The following is a 14,302-nucleotide window of genomic DNA, read 5'->3' as shown; positions in this document are numbered from 1 at the left end:
AGTTCCTTAAACTGATCAAAACATTTTTTTGCCTCATTTGACCATGTAAAGGTCCCCATTTTTGTCAAATCAGCCAATGGGGCAGCCACCTGTGAGAAAGCTCTTACAAACCTTCTATAAAACCCACACAAACCAAAGAAACCTTTTAGCTGTGATAAATTTGTAGGAGACCAATCCATGATTGCCTTGATTTTTTCAGGATTAACATCTACTCCCTTGGAACTAATGATATGCCTAAGATATAACAATTCTGTTAATCCAAATTCACACCTAGACTTCTTAGCAAATAAAGATTCATTCTCCAAGGACCAAGATACTAGGCACTTCCTCTAGATGTTTCAAGTGCTCTTCCCATGTTCTACTATATATCAAAATATCATTAAGAAAAGTCAGAACAAACTTACGGAGCTGCTTGTTGAAAATCTGGTTCATACAAGATTGTGTGCATTAGTCAGCCCAAAGAGCATGAGTAGAAACTCATAGTGCCCATAATGACACTTGAACACTGTCTTCTCCACATCCTCTTCCCTTACTCTAATTTGGTGGTACCTGCATCTCAAGTCTATCGTGGAAGAGAAACAAGCTCCATGCAGCTCATCAATGCGTGGAATGGGATATTGGTTCTTGGTTGTTTTCTTGTTTAAGGCTTTATATCAATACACACACGTATGGTTCCATCTTTCTCTTTTACTAAGACCAACGTAGAAGCAAAGGGGCTCTTGCTTGGCCTTATTTGACCCATTTCCAACAGCTCTTTAATTGCCTTCTCTATCTCATCTATATGTTTTTTTGAGTCCCTGTAAGGTGTGGTTATGATTGGTTTAGCATCTTCCTCCAACTCTATTATGTGTTCAATGCCTCTATCCGGTGGAACAGCATGTTGGATATCACTAAATACCTTGATGTACTTATCCAACAACACCTTAATGTAAGGCTGAAAATTCTTATTTTGCTGTCGTAAATCAGTTGATGTGAAAACAAACTTTGCTGCCCACTCCACTTGATCCTGTCTCATTAACCTTTCCAATCTTTGGACTACCACTTGTCATACCTCTAAGAAGAAACTTCTTCCCTTCCACTTCAAATCTCATTTCCACGGTTCGCAAATTCATTCTAAATTCATCAAGTTAGCATAGCCATTGGATGCCAAGTATCGCATCCATGTCTCCAATGCTAACCATGTAGAACTCATCCTTCAATACGTACTCACCTAGCTGAATGCATAAGTTTGAGATATTACGTGTGTAAGTGATTGTGAAACCATCAACAACCATTACTCTAAATCCTTCACATTCTTCGGTCCTCAAACCTCTTCATGCAACCACTCCTTCATCTAAAAAATTTTAGGTCACACCGGTATATATTATTGTGATTATTCGCTGCCCACATAACACCCCTCTAACTCTATATGAACCAATTTTCTGCACGCTTGTCAATTGAGCTATGCGACTCTTCCTCTTATGTTCATTTGCTGATTCATCTGAAGTAGATTCATCTTCACTTGTGTTTGATTCAGATTACTCTTCAAAATTTTTAAAACTTGATTTAGGGGCTGTAAAGTACTCTATTTGCTTCACCTTTGCCTTCAATGGACACTTATGAGTTGGGTCCCACAGTTCCCTACATTAGAAACATAATTTCTTCTTTTTCAGCTCATTTGGTTGCTCACCATCCAACTTGGTCTGCGATTTTTTAGGCTGATGAGTGTTCTAATGTGAGTGTTTTATGTCCTTTTCTCTTTTACGATGGAGGTTCCTTGGAAATTGTTTGCTTCATGAAGTTGGTGCTTCCATTTCCCTTACCTTTCTGATGGCATCTTGCAAATTCATTGGGTTTAAAGCCTTAACCCAACACCTTATTGGCTCCATTAATCCGTCTATGAAAAGCACCACCCTTCTTCTATCTGAAATATCTGTCACTAGAACTGAATTTTTTTGAAAATCTGAAATGTAGTTCTTCAGGTTCTCGAGGTTCCCCATTGTTTTAATTGTGCCAACTCTTTAAAATCTAACTCAGGATCTTTCTCTATCAAAACAATCAATAAGCTTCTCAGTAAATTCAGCGTAGGATACACTTTGATCATGTCTTGTGGTAATCAATCCATGGTACCACCAATCCTGAGCACTTCCTTTCAAATGCAAGGTTGCATATTTTATTGCTTCATCCTCCGACATTGATTTGAGATGGAAGAAAGTATCAAACTTTTGAGCTCATGACCTTGTTGTAATCTGAGCAGACCCATCTAAGTAAGGTATGGTTACTTTGCCCACTCTTTGTTGCAGATCCTGATTTTGACACCGTTCACCATTTCCTCTTTGTGGTCTGTTTCTTTCCATAAAGGCAATGTAATCTGGAAATGGCATTTCATCTTGGAAATTGGCTCCTAATGCTTGCCAATCAGCGCACACATGTCTATGAAACTCTTCATCCGCTTGCTGATTCCTTGCTGGTGTGTTATTAGCTTGGCTGAAAGTAGGTATTAATGGTTGTTGGTAAACAGATTAGTCTTCACACAATAAACTACTTGGTTTAACTCTTCAAGCCCAAAACCAATTCAAAGATAAAACAGAACCAAGAGTTGGGTCGCATTGCAATGAGATTGTGTAAGTGCCCTTTGAATTTTACAGGGTACAACTCCCTGATTAGATATACAAGGAATTCAATTGACAAATGCTTTTAACTTGAAAGCGAAGGCTACCCTCACTATTCTTGGACAGGGGGTAAATAACTATTACTCACTTCACAAAAACACTACACAACCAAAGTAAAGATATACAATTCCTTACCATGCTATGAACTTGAAGAATCAAAACATAGAAATGTAATTGCAGCCTCTGAACTAATTCAATGCTCAAGGAAATGAGGTTTTGTAAATATATCATAATTACAATCACGAGATAACAGATTGAACACAATTTCAATCCTTCCAGAATTTCATTTCAATTTGAAATAAGCATACATCAAACATCATGTCCAGCTTCATCTTATTCAGAAAAACCGTAAGTACATAAACAAGTAAATACTATCTAGATGACTCTCCTCTATTCTGCAACATGCAGTCTGCTCAAGAAAAGTGGAATCCCTCAGCAGTCTACACCGCCAAAAAAGAATGCTGACTTCTCCTTCTTCTTACAATATACAGAATCTCTAAATGCGTTACTCGGTTATTATAACCGATTCTTGTAACTTAACTATTTGACCCATTTGTTGATGTGGCAAAGACTACCTTTGACAAATAATTTAATCAATCTTCAATGATCTCAAAATTTATTCACATATGGCGCACTCTGCCTTACATGGTTCCAATACAAATTCTTCATATTTGTTAGCTTACAGACACAGATTCTTTCCACATGGGTCTGTCAGATTTGAAGTAAGGACCTTCTCGTCATCCATCTATCATCTGATTGGATTGCTGACATTTGGCACAACAACTTGTAGAATGTAAGCTAATTATCACTACATATTTGATTACATTATATTCAAGCACATATACCTATGACCCTTGTGGTATGCAGATTTCATTTTTACCACAAGTGAACATATAATAGTTCAGAATGAACTATGAACCTTGGCAGTGAATGCTGATGATGAATTGTCATAGCCGTAGGATCACAGAATTTCACGGGCCGCATTATCTCTGTATGCTTTACTTATTGACTAATGCCCTTGTGGCTTCGAGCACAATGTGTTCGATTTCGGGTATTTCATCGAACAGTTTGCAATAGGTCCTTCTCATTTGGGTTTGAGCCTGCATTTTCTTCTAACGACCCAACCTCTGACTATAATGGTTGACCACCACTGTGACATTTTTTCAAACAAATCACATGTTCTATATGCTTGACTCACCTCCTTTCAGTCACAATTGCCTGCGACATATTGTTCCCAACATAACTGCATGTAGCGGCTTAAATGTGGGGTCTCAGATATTTACCATGGTTGGCACTTGGACTCGATATGTTATATTAAACATTTGGCAAATACTTTCGTTTCTATCAAGGCTTGCTTCTATGATTCAGTACAGAGTCGCTCTGCATTCTCACAATCACACCTTCATCGCAATACGAACCATACGATCGTGGAGAATAGTTATTACTCTCTAAAGGCTCCAATGCCTGTTTACGGGCTCTCGGGCTTCCATCTCGTAGATGATATGGACACGGGCATGCTTCATACTTGTGGGCTTAGGCTATTTTGTCAAACAATTATCATGCCATTAGCACATATTTCACCATTGTGTATATTTGGAAATAAGGATCACCCCTTCTTATCATTCAATAGTTTTCTTGACACTAAGAGTGGACTTCGATACTTAGCTAGTCTGCTACCTACTTATTCACTGCAAGCATTTCACCTTCTTCTCCATCAAACTAACTCCTCGTTTGTATCTGGTTGGGAGAATTATCACCTTTCATTCTTATCACTACCTGGTGTTGGAAATGATTGGATGAATCAGGTTTGACAACTTGTCTTGATTTATACAAGCGTCACTCTTCCACAAGGATCAGGGCCGGTTATAATGACAACTGCAAACAATGTTTGCACATTGCTGAGTCTCGATATGAAGATATGCCTCGGTTCATCCATAGGATTCAGCATAATCACCATCCTTGTCTCCTTATTCTGCATATTGATGAAGTTCGTGCATTTGCGAGAGTAAGCTCAATGAGCTCGAGTGCCTTCCCAAACTGGTATTTCATTTACCAAGTGATTCTTGATGTCACCTATTAGTGAACATGGGATATGTCAAAAAAAACCATATAAAGACAACCTCATAGCCCTTCATATTAGTCTTGGTGCTTGTGCATCAATATCTAGTCGCAATTCATACCAGATACTGGCATTGGTCATGCAACTCTTACATAGGACTCACTAACATCAATCTGATAAAGTTTTGAATTTGAGCCTCCACCAATTCTGAATTGGGTTGCAATCAAAAATCTCTAGTCGGGTTCAAAACTGTATGCAAAACTGTTGCACATGAAACTTGAATATTAACTATCATTTTCAAATCTATGGATCTGGTCTTTTGAACTGATTATGTGCTTATATTGATCTCTACTTTTGGTAAAAAAGACCATGTCTTTGACCTGAACTTGAATATCTTTGAATTTACATTTTAATAATTTGAACCCGATTCAAAACTTCAAACCTAGATCTTTGAACTTTGGAACTAAACTCAATTTGGAACTGACAAATTTGCATCCTTGGGATGGTAGAAATTGAGCCTTCAAACTTGGTGCTGAATTATGAACTTTAAGTCTTCGGATCTGTACATTGAAGTTCGAAATACTGAACATTCATTTGCACTTTTGAACTGGTGAAACTGAACTTTGAACTGAGCTTTAAGCCATAAAACTTGACTGAACCTTGAACTTCAACCTCTAGCTTCGAACTTGAACCTCCGAACTTCTGAACCGGTTCGAATGGTACAAAGTGGTTCGGAACTACTTAATACTAGTTCAAGACTATTTTTAAACTGGTGAGCTGACCCGACCTTTTGTCTGAATCCAAGTCTTTCAAAATATAACTTTACAAAGCATTTTCAATATAAATCAGAGGAGAATTCAGGAGAACTAAGGAAAAGGTCATCAGGAGGACTGGATTTTCAAGTTCAAAATGGGGTTCAAAACACCAACTAACAATGGTCTATAGTGAATTGTTGAGCCATTATTCCCTTGCTGTCCCTGCACATTCGAAGTTGAACTTTGTCCTCTATTTCCATTATTTCCAAGGTTCATGGTTTTGTCATGGTTTCCATTATTTCTAGGTCCTTGATTTCCATGGTTTGCCTGATGTTGTACCAGTTGTGTGGGCATTTGAGTCATCTGCTGTTGAGATTGTGCTATTAAGTTCACCATTTCATGTTGGGTCCTTACCAATTCTCCCAAGGTATTCTCAATTCGACTAGTGTTTGTGGCATCCCTGTCCATTGTTTCAATTTTGAAGGTAGATTGTTCAATTTTGAGTTGCTGGTCCAAACTGTTGTTTGACTTATTCCTGCGGATGAAGTGCTGTAAAGGACATATAACAATGAACTTCCCAGGAGCTTCAAAGCTTTGATACCACTATAATGGGCTACCCAGGATCGGTTTTCTTCTTTTCTCAATATGTTTAAACGTAAGCATTTTTTTGTAAGAAGAGATAATTATTTTTATTGCACACAACTAAAGTAAATTCAGTTTTAGTCAAAGTCATCGGGAGAGATATTACAAACCAAATTGATTCAGTTCTCCTGGCAATAATTTTAACCCACAATCATATTAAAACAATGATAGTTCTCTAGTAACTAGAAAACGAGTTCAGAAGGAAATTTTGTCACTTAGATCACAGTCTAACCTTTTACAAACGGGGCATTGCTCACTTCTTACCTTGAGACCTCCACAAATAACTGCTCTTGTTCTGCATTCAGTATCCAGTGCGGTTGTGGGCCTACTGTCGGTTCTAACTGGTCATACAGGAAGATTACAATGCAACAACCAGGTATTCCCGTTGTTAATCCTTGCCTTCGAATGTTATTAAATTCCTTTGCTTCTCAGTTGGAAAGCATTTGAAACGTCTTCACTGTGCTCCATCTGTCCGCTGTCCCTCCATGATGCATAATGGATATTTCTTGAGGTTCCTTCAGTTCACCAGAAAGTAAGTATGCGTGTACTTCTTCTTTACCCAACCACCGTTATCCTGCAACCTTGAATGCCTTTAGAATCAAGTCTATTGGGTTGCTATCCCGTGAATGGCTCTGGCTTCGACCGATTCAGCACCCACGCTATTCACCACCTTTCCTGAAGTGGAACTCTTATACCAAGTTACTCCTATCTGTAGATGATGCCGTTGAACGTGCACCCGCTCACCTCGTTTCCTGTCTATAATTGTTAGTTCCTGTACAACTCTCCTATCTCTCTGTGTAACTTTTTATGAGTCAAGGAAGCTTCATCGCTCCAAATTCATGGTCTATTTTTTACACCTGTGTATTTCTACTCCAGAGCAAGAGATTCTCATGCCGAGAATAGCTTCATGACATCTGACTTCACTTTGAACATGTAGAGGTCTGGTCTGAACAATTAGAAGTGAAAAGAAAAAATATTTAGGGGGGACTAGGGTATGGGATTGTCATGTTTGTTTGGATGACTTTAGGAGTATCCATACAATGTTGTAGTCTCATTTTTTGGGTATTGCATGTTGTGGGGTTATAGCTTGTTCAGATTTAACTAAAAGAGGAGAGAATAGAGTGCCATAGGTTGCACATGGAGGTTGAAATGGGCAGTTAAGCTTTGGCAATGCACGTAGTACAACTGATAGTCTTTCTTCACAATCTTCTTCTACAAAACTCTATGACTTGTAGATGATAAAACTAGCATCTTGTTCATTGACTTTTCTAGCCATTTTTCCTTTAGTAGTACAGACTAGACAGATTGTGATAATGTTTAAGGTTTGTCATCATCTACCAAATGGCATGATCAATGAAATGTACCCCCCAACCACTTGTTATTTGAATGGGAGTGCTGTATCATGTAACTATCGGTTCCTCAATGAATCTCATCATATTAATGATTGTGCTGTTTGATAGTGTACCTTGCCTCTCCACTTCTTAAGATACTCAGTGGCTACCACAATGTGTCTGCGTATTTGCACTTGACTGACCTTCAATGAATCAATGAGTTTTAGGCCCCCTCTTCTGAAGAGTTATTGTGGTTACAAGGGGCACTATGACATGTGGTTCCTCTCGAGAGGTTTTTGGTCTCTTTGGCAGTATCAAAGCCAACACCTTCTTTGTTGACTCTCTTGACCATTTGCTCTTCCAATAGTACAAACTAGATAAATTGTCATTTTTTTGAATTTTGTCATCATTAGTTGTGTGAAATGATTTACGAAATATACTCCCTAGTCACTTTTTATTTGAACAGGAGCATCATAGTATGTAACTATGTGCTCGTAGATGAACCTCATTGTCACCGTATTAATGTCTGCATTGTCCAAGAATGCCTTTGCACCCACCCACTTTGTAAGATACTTAGTGGCTGCCCAATGTATTTGCATCTTTTGCACATGGTTGACTTTCAACGAGCCAATGAGCTCTAGGCCACATTACTCAAAGCTTTCATGTGGCAATGAAGGGAATAGCAAGATGCCCCTCTTGATAGGCTTGTTGGCTCTTTGGCAGGTATCACATCCAACAGTCCACCCTCAAGCATTAGTTCTTAATAGGTATTAAATATACCTATTAAGAACATAGTAGCAGAACTAAAACAGACTGAATTTGAACTTCTAACCTTATACAGCTAACTCATCAGGTATTCAGACAATCAGCATTCATGTCTTTCTACATCAACCAGTACAACTTTGTCTGGCTTCTATAGTTGAAAGAACAGCCAGCTATGAATGACTACTCAATGATCTAGAACAAATTTAGCTAACAGCTGGGCAGCAGCAAATCATCCAATATGTATTTGCACCTAGATGGTACCACAGGTTCAGTCATGTCCCCAAACATAGAAGTCTCTATCGAGTACAGACTTCAAATATAGGACATAGGAAGAATAGATACTCATGCTCGACCAGCTGATACTTGCCATGACCTTCCATTGAAACGACGTGTCTTCATAGGCAGACTCAGAGTGACTATATTTCAGTCACTTGATATCTGCCAAATAGAACGATGGTAACATTCACTAAGTGATTGAATGGCTGTTTCTTCACGATGGTGCTCACATGTCAAAAATCCATTTCCTTCATACTATTTTTCATAGAAATAGAGAATACCAAACTCACATTCCATGCCCGTGATTCCCTTCACAGTCCATAGTGTATGCGCACATGAAAAGTTCTCATATGGCGTTTCAGACTTGAAATGGCTCTGACTTGTGACTTACACACAGGAAGCACATACAAACATTCCGTTGATTGGTTATCATATATCTCTCTGCAATGGTAGATTCTCAAAAGTAACATAGACTGAAATGTTTTATTTTAGTAACACTCCAGAGAACAAAATTGAACTTTGAAAACTGTATACTCTGCCTCCTTCAATCTTGCATTCTGTATATTGGTAATACTGCCCATTGGAGACCTCTGAAATATTATTTACACCCAGCTTCAACCATCATAAACGTAATATTAATTCACCTTGTCTGAAGTCTTATGAGTTGGCCCATCTATTAAGTTCTAGCAAATGTTATTCTTTGCCTTCAATATTTCTCAACCCCAAATAGTGAACCAGCCCACCAAATATATTTGGTGGAACTTAATACCTAGTTGATGAAGTATTAATCTGCAAGTCTATTTCCTTTTCTAAATGAATCAATTGATTCATTATCTTCTCACCAAAGAAGCTTTGGTGTTTCAACCTTCAAAATGAATAATAAAGTGCCACACAGCATCCCAATTTAATTGTGAACACCAAGTTGTTCAAACCCATGTATTTCACACGGCAGATGCAAAATAATCCTCTCAGCATCTAATAAACATTACAGTACAGATATACCAGATTCAAACATTTTCTGCAGTCTTATAATACTCAGTTAAATATTTCCAGTTCTCTTCATAAATACAAAGGTGACCCCGAAATGTGCAGGAAACTTATTTTGCAAATTTGACTTCACAAGAATTTTAAGAGACTTGAAGTACACTGTAAATAAAAAGTGAGATCTAAGAAACCCCAAGGATTTTTTGTATTCAGAATCTTCTGTAAATGAAAGCCTATAGCTTCCAAATTCTCCAAGAGAAAAATGAATTAAACCAAGCTTCCCCAGAATGAGCCTCTCCTTCTTTTAAAGCCCATTGGAGCAACTATTCATTTTCCCTCTGCCCATCTCTTCATTTCCCTTTATTTTTGCTTTTTTATTTCCCTGTTTGATTTGATTTGAACTTGAACTTAAGGAAATAACCTGAAAATGTTTTTTTTCTTTTCTAACTCCTCATAAAACCATTTTTTACTACTTTGGTAAATAATTAAGCCATCATTAAATTAATATTTTTGACAACTTAAGTTTGATTATTTAGTTAATTTCTGAAATCGAAATAAAGGGGACATTACATATAGATATCATGAGAACCCAAGAGAGCCTTCTAAGATGAGTCAAATTGCAATACCCAAGATTTTGTTTTTGACAATATAAATGCCAGTAGGCCCAAGGTAGTCTAAGATAATTATGTATCAATTGACGCAAAAACTTTCTGATGATAAATAGCTTGGTGAACACTAAGCGACCTTTTGAGATAAGAGTAAATTAATGTCCCTAGGAAGCTTCATCCCTTATAAATACGGCTTCATGAACATATTGTAACCTTCTTAGGTAAATGTTCTGAGATAAGAGTGAAGTGGTGGTCCTGAAGAAACCTTTTATATAATATAAATTGATCTACAGTTCTAGGATAGCCTTTCTAAAGTAAAAGTTTGATTTATATAGACATCAATGTATCCATAATCTTAAAGTAAGAACTTACATCCATTTGTCTGTCAAGTTATAGACCTATAGCCCTTTCCTATTCTTCAGAAAATAGAGAATGATAAATTTATAAATTGAAAATTTTGTAAGATCTTTTCAACTTATCTTGATGATGAGTCAGAAATCAAAATCTCTTATTGGTTTGCTACCATCTGTGCCTGCCTTATTTTAGAGTACACAATTCTATCTTCATCCCTGCAATTATTCTTTTATTTCGTTGCAGATTCTAAGATTGCTAGCACAGTTTGATGTTGTCTAGTAGTATAAAAACCTTTCTCTTCGTCTTGGCCACTTTCTTTTCTAAATTTTGGATATCATTTCAAAGATGAGGATGGGGCTTTGAAAGAATCAGACTAGCATCTAGAGTATATGTACAAACTTTTCTCCCTTAGCATGAATGTTTGGTGATTTAGTTTTTTCTGTTCAATACTAGATTTTAGAGGGCTGTAACACTTTTAACTACAGTGAGCAATGGTAATTTTAAGTTCACTTTGATTAGTGGGGAATTGTCCAACAATTCTACTGTTAGAATTAGAGTTTGAGGTCTGTATGCTTCCAAGTCCTATTTAATTTTTTTCTTCATTATGCTTAGTTTCAAATTATATGTACACTATATTTTAGATTTTGTTAAGGTATGTAGGAATTGTTTGTCTTCGTGTGCTTAAGGACTATGCATTGGAGGAATTGTGAAGAATTCTTTACACCGGCGATATAGCTTAACCTGAGGACATTGCATGATATTTGTTTTATTGACTATGCTGCCTTTGAAGTGTTTCTAATGCTGCATATTCTAAGTACTTTTTACTTTTATTGACATAAATTTGTCAGTGGGATTTAGTGCCATGTGGTTCTCTAGTTCTTAAAAATGTTTATGATCATAGCTTTTGAATATTGCAAAAACTAATCTGGCCTTTGCTTATGCATTTTTCACCCCAAACTCTCAGCAATATTTATTTCTTGGAACTCTGTATCTTTGTAATGTGGTGTTGTATTTCTTATTTCTATTAATGAAAGCATAGGAGAGTAAAAGTATATATGCTTTACAGTTTGGATGTCCTTGCATGGTGGTTAATGTAGGTAGTGAGTATGGTTAAAAAGACACCAGCCTACAAGAATAAGCTGAAAGCATTGGAACTTGAGCGTAGAGGAGGGATGGACATCAAGAGAAAAGGAGCAAAACAAAAGATCAAGTGAGTTTGGCTGCCTCAAGTTAATTGTGAAAATAATAAACTATTGAACAATAAACTATGGAGATTCTGGACATTGATCTATTATTGTACAAGTTATTTGAACACAATATACATCTGCCATTACTGATAAATGCATTACACCAGTGATTTGATTGCACACTGACTATTTTCTGGGTATGGGTTTATTCTCTTATGACCCAACCAACATGTCTTGATGAGCTTCTTGCCTAAGGATTTAATATTCAGTCAAACTGTTACAAAAACATAAAATTAAAATAAACTTTATACTCTTTTTATTACATAGGATTCTCTAAATGTCCCAGCTAGATATGATGAGACTAGTCGTTAGCCCATTATGGTCCTGAGGGCTAACTAGGACTTCAAAGGGATCATTTAATAGGTTCTTGGAGAGACTTACTATTTTTAGTAAACTGACAGGGATGCAAAGTATATTTTGCAATGGAGGGATGTGATGCCTTTTGTCGAGCTCTTTCTGACGAGCTATTATATGTGGGATCTTGAGGTCATTTGCTATGTTATTTTAATGTTTGAAGTTATTATAATAAGATGATCATTTAAATAAATATTTTGTCATTTCCTAAGTCACTTTATGAAATACATTTAAACTATGTTCCCCCAAGTTTCCGGTACGGGGACGGCGGGGGACGGCGGGACGGGTTTCCGGGACGGCAAATTTTTTTGGCGATTTTGGGGACGGGGGGGATGGGGACGGCTATATATATAGGAAAATTTTAAAATATAGTATATACATTGAAATTTGTAAATATACATGTCATTCATATGAAACTAAGCACAAAGCATGTCATTTAAACATTATAGAACCATAACATACAACATTTGAATGCCATCTATGAAATAATATCCAATTTTAGTATTTTACTATTTAGTATTTTAGTATCCAATTCTCAAAATGCATATCAATACAATATCAGAGAACACTGAACAATGAACATTAAGTTATTAACCATTGTCAATATTATAAGACTCATAATGATAAGCATGATAAATCATAAATCTGAAAATCAAAATCAAAATATGACCAAAGCTATAGGCTGCCATAAAGTAATAAGTATCATATAATCAATGTATCATAATCATGTTCATGTTCAACATAAAAAGCAAAACATAGAAAATGAAGCAGACTGCTGCCCCTATTCTGCCTCTACTAATCCATGGCATCAAAATCAGAATCCTCCTCACTGTCATCCTCCATAGGAAGCGTAGTCTCATCTAATGGAACCCCAACCAGTCCTGGTGCTATGTTATCCTCATCTATCTGGGCCACATCCTCAGGCTCAACATCCCATCGCAAAGCTGGTGTCTGCCTATACTTTGGAGTCTGGCGATCGGCAAGTCAAAGAGCATGATGCACTGTCACTAGCTTCTCCGCTCTTTTAGAGGTAAGTCTATTCCTCTTGATAGAGTGGATATATGAATATGTGGACCAGTTCCTCTCTGCAGCTGAAGAACTAGCAACCTGTGAAAGGAGGCGACCGGCAAGTATCTTTAACTCAGGTGTATCTCTCCCATGCCAAGTCCACCATCCAATAGGATCCCTCTGTGCCAAAAGAACTCTATCCAACCTTGCTTGTGGCTTACCCAAGTTTGGGCCACGAAGGTTGGTGAAGTCAAGGAACTGTGCACGAAGAGTAGAGGCATCTTGAGCTGAATACATCTTATCAATTGCTTTTGTGAAGCCATCCAAAACCTCAGGATCATCACATGGGAGGCCCCTTCCACCCAACTGTGCATACCATTTGGGATTTAGAGAAAATGCTGCCATATGAAGCGGGGTATTCATTATGTTCCACCTCCGCGTCACAATAGGCTTAATATGCTCCTCATAAAAGCCCAATGTAGGATCCTTTCCACCTCCGCGTCACAATAGGCTTAATATGCTCCTCATAAAAGCCCAATGTAGGATCCTTTGCCACAACAATTCTCTTCATCTTACCCAATATGCTGTCAATAGTCTCATAGATCTCTCCTAAACTAGGAGCATCAGTATCAGCATATCTAATGACATCAACAATGGGTGCTATGACAGAGCAAATGTATCTGCAAGATCAAAATGCCAAAAAAAAAAAAAATCAGAATTAGAATTTTAAGAATTTAAAGATTATTAGTAGGAAAATCAGCAAGCAAAAGATTAATAGTAAATTTAAAAACCAACAACTTACTTCATTGTGGACCACCAACTCTCATCAAGGATCATTTGCCTCACCGCTTTTCCTTCAGCGGACTTAGAATGAGACCATCGTCCCCACTCTGGATTCACCACCATCAATTGAAGGGCCTCATACACCTCAATCATCCTCTCCATCAAGATGAAATATGTGCAATACCTATAGCAACAATTAAAAATTAAAAATTTAAACTTAAACATTAATGATTAAAATTTAAAACAAAAAGCATCACATGTAAGTAAACTTATAAATAATTTTTTTAAATAACTTAAAGTTAAAACAAACTAAAAGTAAACTATAATTATATTGACATACCTTGTCTCGGCTAGTTTGAGGAACTCCTTCTTAGAGAAGGACCTGAATAGAGCAAGTGAAGTGTGGTGGTTGCAAATAAACATTTGCACTTCTCTAGCTTCTAGGACCGCTTGCTTCGCCCATTCAATCTTCCCTATGTCCTTCA

General features: G+C 37.2%; 1 protein-coding gene and 1 long non-coding RNA gene across 2 annotated transcripts in view; one reads left to right on the top strand and one right to left on the bottom strand.

Annotated features, from left to right (window-relative positions):
- LOC149556967 (dnaJ protein ERDJ7-like) overlaps positions 1-11,946 on the top strand; it is a 141,632-nt gene extending 129,686 nt beyond the window's left edge. The window contains exon 7 of the mRNA XM_089831611.1: positions 11,523-11,946. Coding sequence (XP_089687737.1) covers positions 11,523-11,639 — 117 coding nt within the window. The 3' untranslated portion in view covers positions 11,640-11,946. The remainder of the gene's footprint in view (positions 1-11,522) is intronic.
- Positions 11,947-12,704: 758 nt separating this feature from the next.
- LOC149556966 (uncharacterized) lies at positions 12,705-13,888 on the bottom strand. Its single transcript, XR_016364819.1, has 2 exons — positions 13,837-13,888; positions 12,705-13,714 (listed from the first exon to the last, which is right to left on the bottom strand). It is a non-coding gene; the product is annotated as an uncharacterized LOC149556966 (long non-coding RNA).
- Between the last annotated feature and the right edge of the window lie 414 nt (positions 13,889-14,302).

The sequence above is a fragment of the Cupressus sempervirens genome, chromosome 5 (assembly GCF_028749045.1).
Source record: "Cupressus sempervirens isolate cs-2001-9-10 chromosome 5, ASM2874904v1, whole genome shotgun sequence".
NCBI classification, from domain to species: Eukaryota; Viridiplantae; Streptophyta; class Pinopsida; order Cupressales; family Cupressaceae; genus Cupressus; species Cupressus sempervirens.
Note: the sequence above shows the minus strand (reverse complement) of the source record. Positions and strands in the feature narration are given on the sequence as shown.